The sequence below is a fragment of the Podarcis cretensis genome (assembly GCF_951804945.1).
Source record: "Podarcis cretensis genome assembly, chromosome: 12".
NCBI classification, from domain to species: domain Eukaryota; kingdom Metazoa; phylum Chordata; class Lepidosauria; order Squamata; family Lacertidae; genus Podarcis; species Podarcis cretensis.
Window position 1 is genome coordinate 31,246,636 of NC_137181.1, and position 22,419 is coordinate 31,269,054.

Genomic DNA, 22,419 nt, shown 5'->3' on the forward strand with positions numbered 1-22,419 from the left:
GATAGTTAAGGTACAGCAGAATTTCTGCTTTATTCACCTGTAGAGTAAAATGTGGACTGTAGTTGATAGACATTATTGACATAGGCTTGTAGTCTCAATGTTTTCCATCAGTGCAGTTGTTCAGAAACAATAATTGATTAACATTTGCAAATCACAGCTAGAATGCTTAAAATATTCGTTCTAAGAGCATATTTGTCTGAATTAATTTTCTTAAGTATTCTAGGAGAATTTTATGTGTGACTAAAGTGTTGCTGATAGGGACCGCCCCCAAACTTCTTTGCAGCAAGTTCTGGATTTATGCTAAATGGTATCTCATCATTAGTCCGTTTGCATAGGATTGCTTATTTGAAGTAATTAATTGATTCCCCCCTCTGCGAAGCAATTCTGTGTCCAATGAATGCTGGCTACTGGATCCTTTAATGGTGGAACATGGAGAAGAGTCTTCTATATATATCTCTATATGTGTACCGTGGCTTGGAACCCCAGAGCACAGGACAGAGTTAAGCTATTTTCCCCCAAACAGCCCTCTTCTCCCCTCACCCCAAACGCTCCTGTGCAAGCTGTTTTTAAACTTGAGTGTAAGTAGTAGCTTTTGGTATCATGGGATGTACCATTCAGAGAAGAAAGCAAAAGTCTTGTTGCATGTATAAGTCTTTCTCTTTGTATTTGAGGCTCTTTTACACTGTAAGAATTACCCTTTTCTGTCTTTGGCTCTTGCTTTTCAGCCTGCATGCTCTTATTTTGCTTTAGCAGCTGCTGTCTTGAGTTTGATTTTTTTTTGTCCTCCCAGGCAGTGTTCAGAGTGCGACCAAGCAGGTAGCAGTGACATGGAAGCCGACATTGCCATGGAAACTTTACCAGATGGAACTAAGCGATCAAGGAGACAGATTAAGGAGCCAGTGAAATTTGTTCCACAGGATGTACCCCCAGAACCAAAGAAGATTCCTGTCAGAAACACGGTAAATGACAGCTCGGTCAGAGCGGCACAAATCTGTCTCCTGTTTTTTAATTTGCTTTTTTTTTAAGTGCCAAGAACCTCTATGTGAAAGATGAGTGTAATTTATTATGTTCTAGCTTTTTTCCCAAAGACATGTGAAACATGTTAGACATCAGATACTTGCTTCAGCTATGAAACATAAAATACCCTGAAGATTTTATTTTTAGGTTTATTTTATATATGGCGCTGTGGGTAAAACCTCAGTGCCTAGGACTTGCCGATCGTATGGTCGGCGGTTCGAATCCCCGCGGCGGGGTGAGCTCCCGTCTTTCGGTCCCAGCTCCTGCCCACCTAGCAGTTCGAAAGCACCCCTAAGTGCAAGTAGATAAATAGGTACCGCTTTATAGCGGGAAGGTAAACGGCGTTTCCGTGTGCTGCGCTGGTGCTGGCTCGCCAGAGCAGCTTCGTCACGCTGGCCACGTGACCCGGAAGTGTCTCCGGACAGCGCTGGCCCCCGGCCTCTTAAGTGAGATGGGCGCACAACCCTAGAGTCGGACACGACTGGCCCATACGGGCAGGGGTACCTTTACCTTTTTATATATCTTTGACTATTAAAGTTTGTGGAGGGTGGCAGCAAATAAGCATATTTAAAAACATTAAAACTCACAAAGTGGTTCCTTATGAATTTCTAGTAGTAAGAAATAAATGCCCTTATTTTCATGTTGCATGTCCAGACTTTCGTTCTGCACATTCTGACAAATATTAACTCAACACCACTTTCATACAAGGGTCACTGCTCTGTGTTCTGAGATGGTCATGTGTCAAAAGTAGGCCATGCAAATGTCTATACATATGAATATGTGTGCCAAAATTTACAGTGGTACCTCTGGTTACAACTTAATTTGTTCTGGAGGTCCATTCTTAAGCTGAAACTGTTCTTATCCTGAGGCGCACTTTCAGTAATGGGGCCTCCCGCTGCACGCGTGCCTCTGACGCGCAATTTCCTTTCCCATCCTGGGGCAAAGTTCGCAACCAGGAGCAGCTACTTCCTGGTTAGTGGAGCTCATAACCTGAAGTGTGCGTAACCAGAAGCATTCATAACCAGAGGTACCACTGTATTCTGCCACACCTATGAATGTGGAGGAATTGCAAGACACTTTCTTATTGACGAAATGCTTCTGGGTGGGATCCAGTGCCATACCTAGTGGACACAGTGGGATTCCCCTTCCTTTGTCCACTGGCCCTCTGAAAAATACTTTGGGGCTGCTTGGGAGGCGGCGAAGTTCCGCTTGCACAAACAGGATACCACAGTTGGATATCTCCCTCTGTGCTTACATTTACTTGGCTGGGTAAGTCATGCCTGTGCTTATTTGAAGAAGCAAATTATTTCAGAGTAGTGGGTGGATGCATTTTCAATAGAATGGGTTTGGGTGGCTGTTTGTTCCTACCCCCTCCCAAACGCTGACATGCTTGCCTGGGACATAGAACGTTGGGAGGGTTTGCTTCCCTCTCTAACGGCAAAACAAAGTTACTTGATGCTTTTGCAAACTTTGTTCTGATCCTCTCAGGCAAAGGTGTATGAGAGAATTTTTATATTTATCCAGTAAATTTGTCTTGTGGCAAACATGTTATGTATGCTGTAACTAATCTATTTTTAATGAGGTCTTACCGCAGCAGCTTGTCAAAGTTAGACAATAAACTTGAGTCACTTAAATCCCTCGTTCTGGGATGCTTGTGTGGTTTGCTTACCTTGACAAGATTAACCTTCTCTGTGTAGACTGTGGCCTGCTGTGGGTGATTAAGTGCTATTTTATAGAAAACGTTCTCCGTCTAGTACTGTTTATATTGCCTTTATTAATGCATGACAGCATTCTGTGTTTCCGTTTAAGAAAAGGGAGTACTGTTCTGGATAAAAAAAAGCAATTTGTATTCTACCTCTTTAAAAAACAAAACAAAGAGCAAGCCCTCATGATTAAGGAGTGCATTTTGTCAAAACAATACTATTAATATATGTGTGTGTGTGTGTGTGTGTGTGTGTGTGTGAGAGAGAGAGAGAGAGAGAGAGAGAGAGAGAGAGAAATATATAGGTAGATAATTGCAAAAACACTTGCCATTTGTTCTTGCCCTAGCCAGATGAGTTAGATGAATTTAAGTAGCAAAATGCCAACTCCAGACATTGAAGTATGAACAAACTTTTCACTACAGCATATTTGCTGAAATTTCAAAAATCTGTGCTTCCTTTGCTTACGTGGTATGACAACTGCCAATCTTGCCTGTACTTGAATATCTCTTCTATTTATTCCATTATATTGCAATTAATTACACAAACTGCATTTCAGTCAATTCCTCATCTCATAGTTATTTTTTGTTTCATTTGTATCATTTATTTTATTATTGCTACTTAATTTTAAGTTTGAGGTAGAAACTTTTGGTTGTAGTCAATAACAGGTTCATTAATTTTGAACGTACAGTGTACATTAGGCGTGTACATTGTTTTCAATGAGTTTGCTCAGAGTAGGAGCAACATTGACCTCTCTAATCTTACCAGTTGTAACATTCTTTGTTAGCACTGCCTTGCCCAGCCCATAGTTATCTATTTTTTTCTTCCCGAAATGGAAATAAAGTTCCAAAATTTTGATTGGTCCTGATATTGGTAAGCTGCTCAAGAACTGTTCAAGTGTGCCACCTACTGTCTATCTTTTTGATCCTCTTTGACCTGACATTTTTGCTCTTTATCATTGAATAGCCTCCTTTTCATTCATAAATCAAATTTTAAAAACAATTTTTATGTTTTATTCGCTTTTATTTCACACTTAAAACAATAAAATCACCAGATAATAAATAAATATAATAGTGAAGAAAGAGCAAAATGAAAGCAGCAGTTAAAACAATTCTTCCACAGATATAAATAAGTGTCTGGGAAAATCAAAAAGTCATTGTGCAGTGCCAAAAGGACATCAAGAGTCTGCACTAGGTTGAGTCTCTTAGAGAGAACCTTCATAAACGGGGATCACAGTCAAGAAATCCCTCCATGTAAACTCAGGTTTGCATTTCTTACTCCAACTTCAAAATTATCCTTTTAGAAACAGTCTTGGTTATAACTGGGGAACAAGTCATCAGTAAGATGCTACAAGACATAGTAATATATCTTTAGGATGTCAACTCAAGGGCAGTGGTAGATGAAAACCCTTCCACAGATGGTCAAAGTTTTCATGACGCAAGTCTGAATTAATTACATTTGATTTTAATTAAAGAAATATAAAACTACCAGGTGCTAGAACTATGACCCTAAAGCTAAAATCTAAATTGGGGCGGGGTGGAGGGTGGCAGATCAGGCTGATGAGCTTTAGCAGGTGTGAATATTTTCAGTATTTTTAGGCTGTAAAAAAAGCTGATTTTACAGCTTGCATTGCATCTTCTTGTAGCTGACTAGCAGAGTTATTTTAGATGGTCCTTCGGTTACTGATTCCCACTGGGGAAGGGATTGCTGGAACACACAAAGATCTTTTGTGACCAACTGGCTACTCACTTTGAAGATAAAGTCGCTCAACTTCAGAGTGATGTTGACCCTGCACTTCTTACGACTCTAGTTGAAGTATCCAGTGCCATTATTGAGGATGAGTTGTAGGATCAGTTTCAGCTTATGCGATCAGCTGATGTAGGCAAGGTGCTGGAGGCAGTATGTCCAACTCCCAACTATCCTTCACTTTTGCATTCTAAAACATGAATGTCCTCCACTTTTCTATTCATTAAATTTCTAGCTCACCATGTAAATGCCAAAGTGGCTAAAAAGTCGATCAAACACAGCCAATAAAACAGTAAAAGGGGGGAATTCAAATTTCACCATCATATTTAAAACAGCTTTAAAATGTGATTAAAGTTTAGCTAGCCATTCAAAGACCAAGCTTTAAATAAATACTTTTCACTGCATTGTAATTTTGCCAGATTGATAACTGACATGATTTCTTGGCGAGGGGATTTCTTAAAATAATAAAGAAAACTCCCACTATCTTCCCAAGGACAGGAAACCCTAACAGCATCTTTCTCGACAGTGGATAGGCTTTGGAGCTGTCTGAAACCAATTACCTAATTTCCTTACATATATTGGGGTTAACAGCTTGTCTCTGGCTGATTTTAGGCTTGACCAACCATTAAAAAAATTCACACCATTTTAGCAGCAGAAAGACTGTTTTATAGAGCTGATCTATGTTAGAAGGTTTACATTATAAGCAATGTTCAGTTGTCCATAATGACTCTCCAAAAAGAAGCAAAGGAGCGCTCTCTCTAATTGGCAGAAATACTGCCAGTTTGACAGACACAGAGAGTTGTGCTTGTCTGTTTGCTAATAGGACCATTAAGTTGCCACCAACCCCTCTGTACTTGCGTTGTATGGTCCTTAGAGGCTGCTCCTTGATCTGCTAAAACACTATGGATCAATGTGAAATGGTATGAGAAATGGAAGAATTAGTTTTGAAGAAATCTATACAGCATTGTAAACCAGTGCTTTTTCAGTGAAGAAACAACGGGCAGCACCCATTGGTATGTGGTTTTCTAAGGTTGGGCCAGGGCACTCATTGCTCACCTGTGGCTCCTAGAAGCTGTCCTCATGCAACAGTGGCCAAACCCTTGGAACACCTTTGACTGGGCAGCTAAACCAAGTGAAGGTTCTCAAACCCTCAGTGAGGTAGGGACTTCCACTACAGTGGTACCTCGGGTTACATACGCTTCAGGTTACAGACTCCGCTAACCCAGAAATATTACCTCGGGTTAAGAACTTTGCTTCAGGATGAGAACAGAAATTGTGCGCCGGCAGTGCAGCGGTGGCAGGAGGTCCCATTAGCTAAAACGGTGCTTCAGGTTAAGAACAGTTTCAGGTTAAGAACAGACCTCCAGAACGAATTAAGTTCTTAACCTGAGGTACCACTGTACATGCGAAGACAGGCTCTGGTAGATTGAGCGGATAAGACCAATTGTGAATCCAACAGTCAAGAAAGCAGCTTCTGTACGTACCATAGAGGGAAGTGAGGGGCAGATGGGGCTCGCCAACCTGGGAAGGTCGCCCATCTAGGAGAAGGAAAACATCCTAAACCCCTGCTGCCTTGTGGGGCATCTTTGGGGGAAGAAAAGGCTAAAGAGTAAACCCTATACAAATCCAGAGTGGAGTTCCTAAGATGGTTGGGTGGTGCCTTGTATGCCTTCTTCTGGCAACTCCTGCAGCCCAGCTGCGGCCAAACACACTTCTCTGCTGTCCTTTGAACCACAACAGTGAGACTGAGAGTTTGCTTGTTCTAGATGGGGTTCTACTCCCTCTGAAGGCACAAGTATACATCTTAGGAGTGATCTTGGAACCATCTTTGTCCACGGAGACCCAAGTGGCCTCTGGTGAAGAACGCCTCTCACCAGCTTGGGCTGATGTGTCAGCTGCATCCTTTACTAGACAGGCATAATCTGGCCACTGTGATATATACTTTGGACTATTGTAATGCACTTTACATGAGTCTTTCCTTGCAGCTGACCTGGAGGCTGCAACTAGCGGCGTCCAAATGGTGAGTGGTGCTCTTTATTGGGGACATATCACACCAGTGCTGAGGGAATTGCGCTGGCTGCCTATTTTAAAACTGAGCCAGTTTTAAGGTTCTGCTACTTACATAGAAAGACCTAAATAACTGCACACCAAGTTACCTGAAAAAACCATGTTTTCCTCCATTGCTTACTGATGGCATTAAGATCAGTAAATAGAATTCTGTTTTGCTAGGGCCCTGCTGATTACAGGCTTTTGGATGGATTTTTTTCCACTGGTGAAACCAGTTTTGTGGAATATCCTCCCTTCTGAAATTCCATCAATATTGGCGTTCTGTCGGCTCTTGAAAACACACCTCTTTAGGCAAGCATTCTCCTAAATTTGACCTTCTGATCTCATTGTTTAAATTGTTTTTTAATTGTTTTAATTTAACCGACTTGTTTTATTACAGGTTTTAATTAAGAATGTTTTAATGCTTTGATTGAACTGTTTTATTGTGTATTTTAATTATGTATGGATTTTATAATTGTTTTTATAGTTGTAAACCACTTAGAAGCCATTTGGACATGTAAACAATCACCATCATAATTTGTCTTGCTTAGTCCTCTCTACTGTGACTGGTGGCAACTCTCCAGAGTTCCCAATAGAGGTATTTTGCTTCACCTGCTACCCTGATTATTGTAACTAGTATGCCAGAGATAGACCCTGGAACCTTCTACATGTAAAGCACTTCTGTATTCATTCATAATTCTGTTCTTAGAATCATAGAATTGTAGAGTTGGAAAGGACCCTGAGGATTATCTAGTCCAAGCCCCTGGAATCTTCTGCACTGTTTCTGCATAAATCTGCAAATGGTGTCTTTTAAAAAAAACTGATTAAAAATCATAATCTTGCCCAATGTGTTTTACCCTAAAATACGCATTTTGACATATTTTTTAGAACTGAGCAGTATGTCTCAAAATTTGGAAAAGTGTGAAAATCAAAATTTAAATAAGTTATAGTCCAGGAGATGTGAAGCAGGTCTGTTTACTTTAAAAAATATGGACCAAACAAAATTCTCAAGCATCCCTGGGAGAAGTTCTAGTGTGTGAAAGTAATAAATTATTTGAAATATACATTAGAATCATAGAATTGGAAGAGACCACAAGGGCCATCGAGTCCAACCCCCTGCCAAGCAGGAAACACCATTAGATGGGACTTATTATTTTATATAATGCTAATTTTAGAGGGGGACGCAGGTGGCGCTGTGGGTTAAAGCCTCAGCGCCTAGGGCTTGCCGATTGAAAGGTCGGCGGTTCGAATCCCTGCGGCGGGGTGCGCTCCCGCTGCTCGGTCCCAGCGCCTGCCAACCTAGCAGTTTGAAAGCACCTCCGGGTGCAAGTAGATAAATAGGGACCGCTTACCAGCGGGAAGGTAAACGGCGTTTCCGTGTGCGGCTCTGGCTCTGGCTCTGGCCAGAGCAGCGATGTCACGCTGGCCACGTGACCCGGAAGTGTCTCCGGACAGCGCTGGCCCCTGGCCTCTTAAGTGAGATGGGCGCACAACCCCAGAGTCTGTCAAGACTGGCCTGTACGGGCAGGGGTACCTTTACCTTTACCTTTAATTTTAGAGGACCCCTCATTTTATATGCCACTGGTTTAAAACTTCTTAGATAGTTCCTTTTACAGCAATCGGGTTCTGATATTGGCAAGTAAATAGGTTCTAGAAACGACCAGCAGACCTAATTGAAAGGAGTGTCAACTGAGAGAAGGGCATAGCACTTCTAGTGAAGAACATTTTTGAACATAAATTGCCATAGTCTGGAAGTGATGGATAAAGATTGAAGTTTCATAATAATGCATAATAGTTTTCCTTCAGTGTCCAGAAATGATCTCTGTCAGACAAGATACCAGAGTACATGCACTCCTGACCAGGGTTGATCAAGCTTTTTATAATGTTGTGAAATAGATTTATTGTTCCCTGAATGGTGCTATTAATATTGCCATGTAAAAAGATTGCTCATTTATCTCAATCTGGACTTCTGGATGTGACTTGTTTGCTTGATCTGCAAACTTAAGGAATGTTTTTTTGGTTCGCTGAGCCCTTTCATGCTTTTTAGTTGGTTTCCTTTCCTTGACATTGTAAGTGTAAACTAAATTAAATTATGTTGCACCACCAATTGGCAGTGTTGAAATAGTTGCCTCTTCTGGTGTGATAACCGTTCCATCTGCTGTATGCTAGTGGCCAATGAAAGCAGATGGTGTTGCACTTTGCTGAAATATGTTGCAGATTTCCATTTTTATAAATGGAGTGCTTGAATCAACAATTTGTTTTCCATGCTTGCTTGTTTTATATATTTTTTTTAAAAAAGTTTTGGTATTTTCATATGTCTTTTAATGCTGATGTATAATTAGTATGCTTCAGGACTGTCTGCCAATAGCTGTTGGCATCAGTCTTTGTATGCATTTCAGTCTGCATCAATTTAAAGCTGTATAATTTGACAATAGGGCTTGCTTTAATTGCCCTAGTTAACATTGACCAATTGGAATTACCTAGTTCAGAGGCACTTTTTCCACTTAATGTCTCACTGAATTTTCAAGAGGTGTGTGTGCAACTGGTGGCGTAAATTTTCAAGGCATGTGTGTGCAACCAACTCTATGTGCCCTTTATGAGTTTCATTGTTCATTGTTTCATGTATAAGGAATACATTTAATCAACGTAGACATAATAATGCAGTCTCCACTAATGTTTTGTAAGCATTTTATATGTGAACCCCATGAGACAAGAGCCCACCAATCCACCTCTTTTATTTTGGGGGTGGGAAAATCATTTTATGTTGGTACAAAGTTTTTTAAAAGCCATTTAGCATGTGTTTGTACTATATATACATATATACATAAGAGACATCTTAGGCATTGGAGATATTTATAAACTATTGGTTCATTTCTCTTCCATACAAGAAGATAAGAACAGGCAATATCTACCAGCTATCAGACCCTTAGTATCTTAAAACAGTTAGTGTGTCTTCAGCACACACTATGTGGGTTTAACGGGGGGGGGGTAATTCTTGTTGCTTAAAATGTTTTTAATGGTATTTAAGTACCTTAAGCTGAGCAGGTACTTAAAGATTGATTTGGAAAGCATAGCTTACTATTTCTGAAATAAATAATGTATTAAGCTTTTGCAGTATAGAGGTGGTTCTGTTGCACAGTATTTTTTATCCAGATTATGGGAAGGCTACCAAGCAAATGAAATACCTTGTTGATTTTTTGATTGGAGACATGAATGTATGCATGTTGCCATCAACTGGTTGCACATCTTTTAGGAAGCATACCAAAGCTGAAATGGAGTGATAATGGCATGGAAGGATCAATGTTCTTACATCACAGTTTGACCCTCTTCTCTGTTTAGGCATATGAACTGTTTTTGCCAGAATCTCAAGGGGCAAAGTACTCTATTAGCCGAAAGATAATTTAAAGTGTTAATGGTTACAAAATATAGGCTGCCAGCACATCTTAGTTTTCAGATTCAGAATTCACTGCCAGATTCATCTCCTGTATCTTCCCAGTCTTACTCTAACCTAGTTGTTGCAAAACCGGATTTCTGCTACAGGCAACCCCCATTTTAGGCACGACTAATATGTATGCAATTGCTCACACATGCACAAAACTGAACCCGGAAATAACCCAGAAACGTAACATAAGATGTCACTAAAAGGGTGGAATGGGAGCTGGGGCGGAACAGGGTGTTTCAATTTCAGGCAAGTGCGCAGTGACCTGGAATGCAACTCCCGTGGAAATCAGAGGTTGCCTGTACTATACATGTAACCTTTCCCCCCTTCTTGGTTCTTTTGTTTTCCCCAAAGCAAAGCTGGATCTTTAAGACTCTGCCTCATGAATCCCTGTTAGGCAGCTCTCCGCCTTTAGTCTCTTCCCAGTACAGTGGTACCTCGGGTTAAGAACTTAATTCATTCTGGAGGTTCGTTCTTAACCTGAAACTGTTCTTAACCTGAGGTACCACTTTAGCTAATGGGACCTCCCGCTGCCGTTGCGGCGCGATTTCTTTTCTCATCCTGAAGCAAAGTTCTTAACCTGAGGTACTATTTCTGAGTTAGCGGAGTCTGTAACCTGAAGCGTCTGTAACCTGAGGTACCACTGTATCTTTCAAGTAACATTTAAGTATATGGCTCAGGCAATATGTATTAATCCATTCTTTTCTCTGTTGTTTCTGTTGTGGTATGTTAAATCTGCAAGGCTGCTTTTGTAACTTCTAAATTGTTTTATATTGGCAAGTTACCACCTTTAAACCTTTATTCATTTACAAAAAAATGTTAGAATTGCAGCAATTATTTATGGCTTTCTTGAGCAAGCATGCTTAGGTTGGTCTGTTCTAAATCCTCCAAATTAAGCAAGGTTATCAAAACCAATGGGGACGCAGGTGGCGCTGTGGGTAAAAGCCTCAGCGCCTAGGGCTTGCCGATCGAAAGGTCGGCGGTTCGAATCCCTGCGGCGGGGTGCGCTCCCGCTGCTCGGTCCCAGCGCCTGCCAACCTAGCAGTTCGAAAGCACCTCCGGGTGCAAGTAGATAAATAGGGACCGCTTACCAGCGGGAAGGTAAATGGCGTTTCCGTGTGCGGCTCTGGCTCTGGCTCTGGCCAGAGCAGCGATGTCACGCTGGCCACGTGACCCGGAAGTGTCTCCGGACAGCGCTGGCCCCTGGCCTCTTAAGTGAGATGGGCGCACAACCCCAGAGTCTGTCAAGACTGGCCCGTACGGGCAGGGGTACCTTTACCTTTACCTTTATCAAAACCAATACAGTTCTTTTCATGTGCATGCAGTCATCTCCAAAAAAAGTTTCAGTGAGGAGTAATACTGCTAATTCCCCAAAATTAGCCTGTATCGAATACACATGTAAGATACATGTTTGTGTGAACGTCTCTCTTAATGCATTAGAAGATCTGGTAATATTCTAGGATGAAGCAGCCACATCTTGCTCTTCGCTAGCCATTCACAGCCAACTGATTCCACTTCCCCATTCCCCCCCCCAACTTTTTCAGTGTTCTGTGGTTGCTGAGCAAACCCAGTCTTCATTGGACTGTTTTCCTCCCTCCTTAAATTTCACCCCATAATATTTTTGATATGTCTACAATTTTGGGGTTTCACTCAAGCCTGCTGATACCTCATCTGTGCCATTGTGTCTATGTAAGGATTGGTAAGGTAAAGGTAAAGGTACCCCTGCCCGTACGGGCCAGTCTTGACAGACTCTGGGGTTGTGCGCCCATCTCACTTAAGAGGCCAGGGGCCAGCGCTGTCCGGAGACACTTCCGGGTCACGTGGCCAGCGTGACATCGCTGCTCTGGCCAGAGCCAGAGCCAGAGTCGCACACGGAAACGCCGTTTACCTTCCCGCTGGTAAGCGGTCCCTATTTATCTACTTACACCCGGAGGTGCTTTCGAACTGCTAGGTTGGCAGGCGCTGGGACCGAGCAGCGGGAGCGCACCCCGCCGCAGGGATTCGAACCGCCGACCTTTCGATCGGCAAGCCCTAGGCGCTGAGGCTTTAACCCACAGCGCCACCTGCGTCCCCGTAAGGATTGGTACTCACCCCTAAATTCCACAAATAGATGAAACAACGAGAAGGTCATGCATGCTTGGTGTCTAGGTTTGTTCTGTTCCCCTTGAATGCCATTAATTTTAAAATATATTTACTTTTAGAGAACTCGAGGACGAAAACGAAGCTACATTCCTGAAGAAGAAAAACCTGAGGTTGGAATTTTGAAAAAAATAATTTATTTTCAGTTAAATTGGTGAAAATGTTGACATTTGAATGAATAATGTTGCTGAAATAAGACTTGTGCTCTTCTCCCACCCTTTTCTGTTTCCATCTATTGATAGGAACGTATTCCTAGAGAAAGAAGACAGCGACAGTCTGTAGTACAAAAGAAGCCTAAGTCTGAAGATTTAAGAACAGAATGTGCCACATGTAAGGGAACGGGGGATAATGAAAATCTAGTCAGGTAGGTTTGATGCTGTGACCTTTTCCAGAGTGGATTAAAGTTCCATCTTCATCACTTTCACATTGTGGCTGTAATGAATGACCTCTTAATACAGAACTTTTTTTTTTTTTTTTAATCTAAATTGACGGAAGCATTGCTTCAGAAACAGTGGTTTGATCCATTTATTGACTTGCCACATAACTTTATCCCGTGGATTTAAATGTAAGTAACTAGAGTAATGTTTTCCTAACAAAAGGGAATTAATTTTCTTTTGTCAGGGTGAGTTACCAGGATTCTATAATGGGTTACAAATGTAAACAAGGCACCCATTTTGACAGCTATCAATCTTCACTTTCTTATCCTCTACCATGAAAGTTTTTTGAAGTTCACTTTGCTTCATTCATAAGATACAAAGATCATTGTGCCCTTTTCTTAAATATTTCCAAATGCTTTATCTTAGTGCAATCTGAAAAATGCCTCATGTTGTGTGTTCTTCTGATGAGCTGTTAAAATGTTACAGGGTATTGTGATTCTGAATTCAAATCAAGAAGGTGTTGTGATTCTTTAATGAATTGTAGGTGTTAAAGAATACTCAGATGGTTTCTTCCTAACTTCATTAGATGACCCTTTGGCCTGAGAAAAAGGAATGATTTATGAAATTCTGACTTAGCTTTTGTTATGCAATAAAAATGCAGCAGCTACCAATTTTCAATTTCTCTTTAAAATGAGAGAACTTGTAAATGGGCTCTTGTAAAATATACATTCAGCAGGGAACTACTTTTTACCATTTCTGTAAGGAAACACAAAAAGATTGCTTAGTTTTTCCCATGAACTTTTTGTTAAACATCTATGAAGGCCAGGATCTTGCAGGAGCACAAATAAGACGCTACTGGGACTTGGAAGGTAAACGTTAAAGACGAAGGAATACAAACGGGGAACAGACAAAAGAGACAACTTAGCTGCAAGTGAGCTTAACTGAAAGCCAAAAGATATCTGTGATCCAGTTCATACCCAACACTAAGCCAAACTATTATCTACCATTAACATGCAAATGTGAAAGTTCCTGGAGAAGAGTTCACAGCTCCTTTGCTCCTGCTGTTACACTGAGCCTTGGTTTGGTGTATCATCTAAACCCAGACTTGCGGTTTTATCTCACAAGCTCTAGCCCAAGTTTCCACTTGGTTTACAGCTTAGGGTCTGAAGGACACAAACAGGCCCAGTTCAAGAGGACACACTAAGCCAGGCATAGGCAAACTTGGCTCTCCAGATGTTTTGGCACTACACTTGCCATCATCCCTGACTACTAGTCCTGTTAGCTAGGGATGATGGGAGTTGTAATCCTAAAACAGCTGGAGGGCCAAGTTTGCCTATGCCTGCAGTTCACAGCAGTGCAGCAGTAGCAGGACTGGGGGAGGGGTAATGCAGCTGCTGTCCATGTTAAGTCATGATTTGGTTTGGTGTCACGTGCACACTGAGCTGTAGTGTTTCACTTTTCTACTGAACTATCTCAAATAAGAAACTTGGAACAATATTCAAGTACTATGCGTAGTTTGCTTCTGTTTGGGTGCAAGGTTTGGAGGGTTCCAAGAAGAATGAAGAACTATTATGAATCCCATTGTAGTTTGCTTCTCTCAAGGATTTTAGATGCTGCAGTGAGGTCAGGCTAAATCCTCTTTTTTATTTCTTTCGTGATATCCTATACCTTCACATATTAACTGCCACAACATGTCTGCCCTTCTGAACTTTTTATTAAAAGTACCTTGATAATATACTGTGGTTCTAAAAGTTGGCATTTGTGTTACTTTTGCTGCCTACATGTTTCTCATCATAGTTTAACCAAAAGGGGAAGATTGTTAGAAGTCTTCAAACTTCTAAGAGAATCAAGTGATTCTTTTCTGCATTATTCTCAATCCCAGTGTTTTAATAAACTCCAGAAGTTTGCTCTGGAGATTTATGAGTTTATGTATAAACATTACAGCTTAGACCTTTTGTGTTTCAGACAGTATGCTTTTTGAACACCGCAGCCTTAAAATACATGTCAGTATTAGTGCGTGCAGCAGTGATTTAGTCCATGTAATTGTCTGTAACACCTTGACTTATAGAAATAGATTTATGCAACGTGACTGTCTAATTTAGCCAACTCAGGTTTTTAATTGACTTGTCCACTTTTTAGTTGAGGCATAGGCCTCCTTTATTACCTATAAAAATCACCTCTAAATTTTCCTTTCTCGCACCTTTTCATCAGGAGGATAGTGTTTGGGACTGCAGGAATACAAGTTTGGAACAGTTGTCTGAGTAGCCCTATTATTTCATCAAGGCTTGTTATTAAATATATATCTTTTGGCCAGAAGTAAAATTCCACCATCTGTCAGTAGGGTGCCTTTGTTTTAAGAATGCACTGTTTTTTTTAAAAATGGGTCACAATAATATCTTCTATCTCTCAGCAGTGGCTAGAACTATTATCGATTGAATTGATCTTGCTTCTCAGAAACAGACTGTATTTAAGAGGATGTATATAATCAATTCAGGTCCTTTGTCCTAAGAAGCCTCCTTGACTCGTGTGAAAACTTCACCATATTGCTGAAGCTCACCTGCTAAAAATAGTTTCTTCCCAAGAAACTTTGGAGGTTGCTCTTATAAACCTAAATGCTGGTGGTTCCCAGTGTGAGACTTCTGAACTTGTGAGACAATGAGAAGATGATTCTATGTTCATCTAAAACACTAAGTGATGGTTGTTCCCTGTGTTACGTTGTGATATTTTCATTTGTGTTTTTGTCAATATAGTTGTTGGAAATGTTATTTGTATAAGAAGGCAAATACATTCATGGTGCTTTATGTATTATTGGAGACATTATATGGGTGAGGTTGCTGAAGCTGAATCTAAACAAGGCTTAAAATTATTTTAACCGGCAGTTCTCATGACCTGGAGTGAATGGGAAGCAGGCATCTTTTATGGGGATCAGCCTCTACTGGTTGTTCAAGTATGCAGACTTGCAGTGCTTCTAGGCGCATAACTTGACAGCTAGAATATACTACAGTGGTCTCTTGGAAACAGTGCAATTATGCACCAGGTCTATGATGTCTTTCTTTAGCCCACAGAATGCAATTTAAGGTGCTAGTTATTGCATTTATATCTTAATACCAGTAAGGCTGCTCTTCTCCCTTGTGTCTTGTTGCAGTCTCTATTATCAATCCAAACACCTTTCAAATGTTAGATCCATATGCCAAGATTATATAAAGTGAACTCGCAGGGTCTCATTATAGGTGACTTACCCACTGTAACAGATTTTCATTTCTTCTGAAGGTTTGTCAGACTAACAAGTTTGAGCATTTCCCCTATTTCATAATTTATTTCTATTTATTATTTATTTAAAACATTTACCTCAACAACTGATTCTCATCACATTTTACATGATAGAATTGTGCAACAATGAGAACATCTCTGCAGTTTTAGCGACATTCTTTCTTGTAACAGGGCATTCTTTGAGTAACTCAGAATTTTCCTGTTTGGGTTGAACTTCAGTCACTGAAACATGAATTGGGGCGTTGCTTATGCATACATTGAAATTTTAAGTTAGGAAAGAGTTGCTTTTTAAATCTATACTGTTTATATGTAGCAGTCTGAGAGTTTGTTTTGCTTCCTTAAAAAAAAAAAAGTGCTGTGCTGTTCTCCTTTTTTATAGCTAATTCTATCTGTCATGGGTGATATGGGTTACAAGCTAATTTAATTCAATACTATTCAAGCTGCATTAATATTATCTGTAGGAATGAGTAGTAGATAGTCCAGGGATTTTGACCATCATTGCTTAAACAGGAGCGTTATAGATTTTGATTATGGGGGGGAAATTATGTTGAGGCTACTACTTCAACCATCTTCAATTGATTTATCAAAGAGACCTGAAACGTATTCAGCTGCTTTAGACAATCCCAGGGGCTCGCCTAAAATTTTGCAGAATTTGAAACCTTCTCCCTCTAAAGAGCAGACTCCCAACCAGCACTACCCAAGCCATTTCACAAACTGCTTTCAAAAGTCCCCTCCCTTTCTAAAGTTATTTGCCCTGAGGCAAAGCAAGGATGTATGGGTTGCAATTTCAGAAACACAAATCTAAAGTCCCATTTTAGGTGCACCTGATTATATGGATCCTTGCCACTGATTTTTCATAGAAATATTTAAAAGCATTTTTTCTTACAAAATATTGATTGATGGTTGCCATTGCAGTAGTGAATACTGTCATGTGTGATTCTTTATAACTTTTTGACAGTACAACTTTAGGCAGGGATGGGGAACCTTTGGCTGGCCTGTAAGTCATTGCAGTCCTTGGAGCCTCTGTTCCTCGCCACCCTCCTCCTCTTTGCATTCTGCTCTGGCTGCAGAGAGGAGGAATAGCAGAAAATCTCAGGTGATAGGGGCCTGATCTGGAATGGGATCCTGGTATGGCTGGGTAATAATAATAATAAATTTTATTTATACCCCGCCCTCCCCAACCAAGGCCGGGCTCAGGGCGGCTAACAAGCAATAATAAAAACAAGATGAATGAATACAACTTAAAAACATGATTAAAATACAACATTAAAACATTAACATTAGAGGAGCTTAAAACTTTTTACTGCCACTGTGACCCTGTCACAGATCTGGCTTCTGCACCTGCAAATTACATTGCCCCCAAAGAATCCATTGCAGTCATTGCATTCTTTCTTCCAATGGAAATTGCAAGTGCAGTAGGTCCAATCCAGACGACTGCCCCAGGGAACAAAGGTTTAACGCTCTTCTACCTCCACACCAGGGTTCCAATCCAGATTGGGCCTCTAGAGCTTTCTAATTCCATTGTGGAGGAAACTTCCACAATGGAAGGTTTTCTCCAAAGCAGATTGGATGAGGTAGAGAGAGAAAATGAATGAATGCATAGGATGTGTTTGTGTGTTACTGTGGATGAAAGAAGATGGGGTGTGTGTGTGAGTGAGAGAGAGAGAGAGAATGAGAATGAGGGTGGGGTGGCGATGCACACCACTTGCATGCAGTTCCTGACATTACCTTTAAAGGACTGCAACCCCTCTGATGGTGGGTTGGGGAGGTTCTCCACCTCTTCTGTATCTGATTCCCCCCCCCCCCCCCAGCTATCTGAAAGGGTGTGACTCTTTCAAATATACACATTAACTATTTCTTTGTTCTCTGATCTGAGAGTACTACATAGATGCAAAGAATTGCAGTATAAAGTGCTACAGGGAAACTCGTGACAAAGAAATGACTAAAGAATATCTAAGGAAATAAACTTAGAGCAATGTCAAAACACCATGGAGTTATTTTAAACGAATACTGTAGCCTTGCTTAAGATAACATTTTTTTAAGCAAGTGTATCCATTTTAATGGCTGTGAATGAGCATTGCTATGAATGTGTACAGCACTCCAAGGCCTTGTTTATTACTGCTGTCAACATTTATAGATGAATCATTTTGTGGAGCATTCTATTATCATTGAGAAGTCCCTGTCCTACTGCTCGTACCCTACTCTGTTTTGATGTAGCATCTACCTATGTGCTTCTTGGGTTGATTTATTTCGTTGCTGCATATCACTTTGCCAACAAAACTTGTGGAAGAACGGAGAGAGTTTTCAACCGCAGAAGGAAAACTCCGTTCTAAGCAGCATCTCTGAACATCAGGAAACTAGATAATATAGATGTCTCTTGTTCTTTGGAATAAATACTTCTGAACAATAAAGAACATATGAAATAGCATTAATTGGATATCTGAGCAATAGGCGTTCATGTAACAGGCTTCTGCTAGCTCCTGGGATGTGGGAGGGGGGAAAGTGGGATTTGGATTTGGACCGTACCAACAGGTGGCATAAACAGTTCCATTATTGCTTTGGATCTAGGTCTTGCAGTATAATTAGTAGAAAGACTGCGAATTTGCACAAATGCTGGTTGTTATAAGTTTGACTAATGCAACCCCCCCCCCCAAGACTTTAGTTCATTTAGTAGAGTGCTTCCAGAGTAAAATTGTTAAGTTTGAATCAAGTGTGTTGAGTGTTGCCCCATAGAAATCAATGGGACTGAATTTAGCCATGACTAAGCCTGGATCCAATCCATATTTTTAAAATTACATCTGTAATAAACATAAGTATTTGAGTGAAACCTTATTGTGGCGTAAGCATATGTTATGCTTGTTTTCACAGTGAAGTATAAATTTAGATACTGCCTCAAAATAGTAGGGTTAAAATCAATAATGTTAAATATAAAATCAATAATGTTAAATATACCGTATATATCCGCTGCACTTTGCTTTCTTTTTTTTGCGGTTCTTTGGAGCATAATAATAAAGAATGTGTGTTATTATTACGAAATATAATTGGGGGGGGGGGAATATTTATTGTATAATGAAAGTCCAATCAGCAGCATATCTAAAGGTAGGGAGTGACCATTGTCTGAAACTCTGGAGGGTAGTCAGTCTAGACATTACCAAGCTACATGGGTCAATGTTTTTGAATTAGTATAAAGTCTTCGTGTGTTTCTATGTAATGTCAGGAGGCACATTCTTTGTAGTGTTAACAATGATGGTGTTTGATATTACCAAAAGCCTGTGCGCAGGATGTAGTGCTAAAAGAACTGCAAATGGGCATGTTTTGTGAATTGTTTTTAGTTCTTTTGAGGGATACAAATAGCTAAAATGTTATGCAAAATATATGGGAACTGCCTTTTAAGTGCTAATAGTAATATTTGAAAGTCCAGTGCAACGAGCGATTACAGTGTATCTGGGCTTGACAGTCTTGTGTGTGAGGCATTAATGTTTTGCATCTTTTCATGAACTTCTCAACATGGCATACTTTCCTTCTGGAGCTGCAAAAGTAGCAGGCAGTTTCTTTTAATTCCCGCTGACTTTCATCTGCGATGAAACTATTCTAAGAGAATATATAATGGAAGCAATGAGTTGACATTGCAGGATTGTGTAGTAAGTGACTTTTACCACTGCACATAAACAGAGCAGTTATTCTAAATCATAGCATCGGTTTCAGTCAGATAACCACTAAAATCACTGCACTGTGGTCTGCTGAAAATGCCATCATCCTTCATCTGCCAAATTAAGCCCGGGGAGAGCAGGCAGCAGTAGTGCCTGCACTGCTGTGGAGAGGGATGAGCCCTGAACCAAGCGAAAAGATGTTCTGGAAGAACAGTAACCTTTCCTATGATGTGTGCCTTTTCCATTACATTTTTGACACAAAATGCTGCCAAATGATTTAACGGTGACATTTTGTTTTGCTGACTTTCCCTTTTTCTCATTAAAGAGAAACAAAAGTTGGCTTTGGGAAGGAATGAGTAGTCATGCGTTTTGAATTCTGTTACAGGAAGCCTAATTTGTAAAATTATTAAATGTAGGATTTTCCTGCAGCCGAGCTTACGAAGGATTTTGTTTCATTCTTTTTATTGTGTTTTTCAAAAAAGTACTTATCTCCTGTGATAAGGTTAATTTCTATTGTCTTCTTTTCCTGTTGCAGAAATTGCACATTATTTCTAATTACTGAAACCTCCCATATTGGCCTGTGACACTCAGCTCAACACTCTCCCATATTTGCTCTTCATAATCTTATGAATATATATATATATATATATATATATATTCAGAAACTAGTTTAGAAAGGTGCATTGCAGCAGCAGGCATGGTACTTCCTGCCATAAAATGTGGACATTTTTTAATTGGGAGCAACCCCCTCCCCCAATAAATTATTGTAAAGCACAGAAGCTTATATACATCTCAAATTATATATAGTTTGTAAAGTAGGGAAACAGAAAAAGGTATCTTCCCCTAATGTGATGCACACATGTATTGACAGAATTGGATTTTCTTCAGTGCAAGCTAGTGGCACTACGGTCAGTGCTGGACCTTGGAGTCTCAAATTTCAGCGGCGCCCTGTGCAATGCCAAGATTTTGTGCCCCTTGCCTCCCATGTTCTATTCTAAATCATAGGAGCAGTGCCCCCGTAGCTCTGTGCCCAGCGTGACCGAACCATTCGTGCCCCCCTAAATCTGCCTCTGCTACAGTTCCCTTTGCGTGTCAAGGCCCCCAAGCCACCCCCCAGGAGACTAAAGACATAAGGACACTGAATTTAGGTTAATGTTAGTGGGCAAAATTTAGGCCACAACTTTATTGGTTACAGAATGTGAGCAGTATTGGCTTAGGTGTTGGCAACAACAGACTATATCTGACTCCTGCCCCCCTTGCAGGAAGTCTGGTAAGGGTAAACCACCAGTTGGGGGGAGCCCTGCCGATGTGGATCGACTCGAGCACCGCGGCGCAAGGCTGAAAAGAGAAGCCTTGGAGTTGCGCCGCGGCTTAAATCGGCCCCGGTCTTGCCCCCAAGCAACCTCATTGGCCTCCTGGCAACCTGATGAGGCCAGGGTCTTCCCCAGCGGGACATCGTCCCACCCCCACGCTGAGGTGGGAGTCTAGGCAGCCTGATAGCACCCCGTCCCCACCCAGAAGTGGAGCCGATTTGTAATTCTTTTGCTGGTGTTGCGAGAGTCATTTTTTTTTTTGGAAGACATAACAGACTCTTGAATAATTAACTTTGTTCTCCTTATTTCTACCCTGATAGATTTTGGTTTTGCAAAATTAATTAAAAATATTTTGAGGTGGGAAAACAGATTAAGCAATATATTAAGGCATGCTGTGGTGAAAATGGCCAGCCAAAATTTGTGACATTGCACTAGAATACTTACTCAATACCATGTCTTCTGAGGACTAAAAGGCATATCATCCTCACACTGTGTGTCATGCACAGAAGGATGACTGAAGTGTGTGTGTGTGTGTGTGTGTGTGTGTGTGTAACCAATTATCTGTCTCCTGATTAATAACTTTACATCTTTAGTATAGTTGTTTAAATGTTTATGAAATGATTAAAACACTTATCCTGCCTTTCCACTATATTGCAACACTCAAGGTGGCTTATGATCAACATGATGAAAATGTAATAAACTAAAGCCATGAACTAATATAGTATAGAAACACAGCTGGGAGTATCATATCCAAGAAAGGGAGCAGGGAAGCCATTCCAAAAGAAATTTGACACAGTAATCACAAACACATGCACTGACATTTTAAATACTATGGCTGTGTTGGCGACAAATAATACTGTGCAGGTTCGTAGAAATCGCATTCATGGTTTTCTGTTTAGTTCTCTATGGTTTTATAATTTGATATTTAATATTATGTGCCTCCACATTAGGAAATACAAATAGTGTAAATATGGTGCCTTTATGAGAAGTATGCAATTATTTTGAGTCATAGCATAAAACAATTGGCTGTGTTTGTGCATACAAGTGCAAACCTACATGCCTCAATATCTGTAAATGATCACCATGTTTTAGTCCACAACTGTTGAAATTCTCAAGCTTTCCTGACAAATGTGCAATTATTTAAAAGTACACGACTACTACTGAAGACATTTGTGTTTGGGAAGGCTTTACCTGAGGTGTAACCTAGTCATTTATGGAAGATCAATTTTTATATTTGATGAAATGTTTGTGTCGTTTTTGAGTTTGTCTGAATGGTTTTATTGTTTGAGTTTGTTGAATTGATTTTAATGTTCTTACACTTTGTGTTTGTTTCTGTGATTAGATTTTCCTTCACAGGAACTTACTGTTTGACAGGATGTGTTACATTACTTTAAAAGTTTGTTTTAATAGTTTGAGATGGGGGACAAATGCTCACACACTATCCTTCATTTGGCTACACTTCATCCTTTTCAGTTCTGAGTTCAAAGTTTATGTGTCATTCATCTTTTAACTATGCATGCTTATACCAAAGAATAAACTAGCACAACTATCTTCATTGTAGAGGTAGTTGCAGTAAACTGTTTTCTAATTGAGGTTGTGGAGAAAGGGGAGAAACAAAAACACAAGAATTTCATGTCTAGTGCAATAAAAATATGCCAGGAGTCATAGGAAATCATGATGAGAAGGTTATAAAGATAGCATGGAGGCAGCTATCATGTGCAG

General features: G+C 40.4%; 1 protein-coding gene across 9 annotated transcripts in view; it reads left to right on the forward strand.

Annotated features, from left to right (window-relative positions):
• PHF14 (PHD finger protein 14) overlaps positions 1-22,419 on the forward strand; it is a 128,048-nt gene that overhangs the window by 41,824 nt on the left and 63,805 nt on the right. For 8 of the 9 annotated variants that reach the window (XM_079948239.1, XM_079948232.1, XM_079948234.1 and 5 more), the window contains exons 14-16: positions 791-959; positions 12,150-12,200; positions 12,330-12,451. In XM_079948239.1, coding sequence (XP_079804365.1) covers positions 791-959; positions 12,150-12,200; positions 12,330-12,451 — 342 coding nt within the window. The remainder of the gene's footprint in view (positions 1-790; positions 960-12,149; positions 12,201-12,329; positions 12,452-22,419) is intronic. The other variant, XM_079948235.1, reaches the window with a different exon arrangement.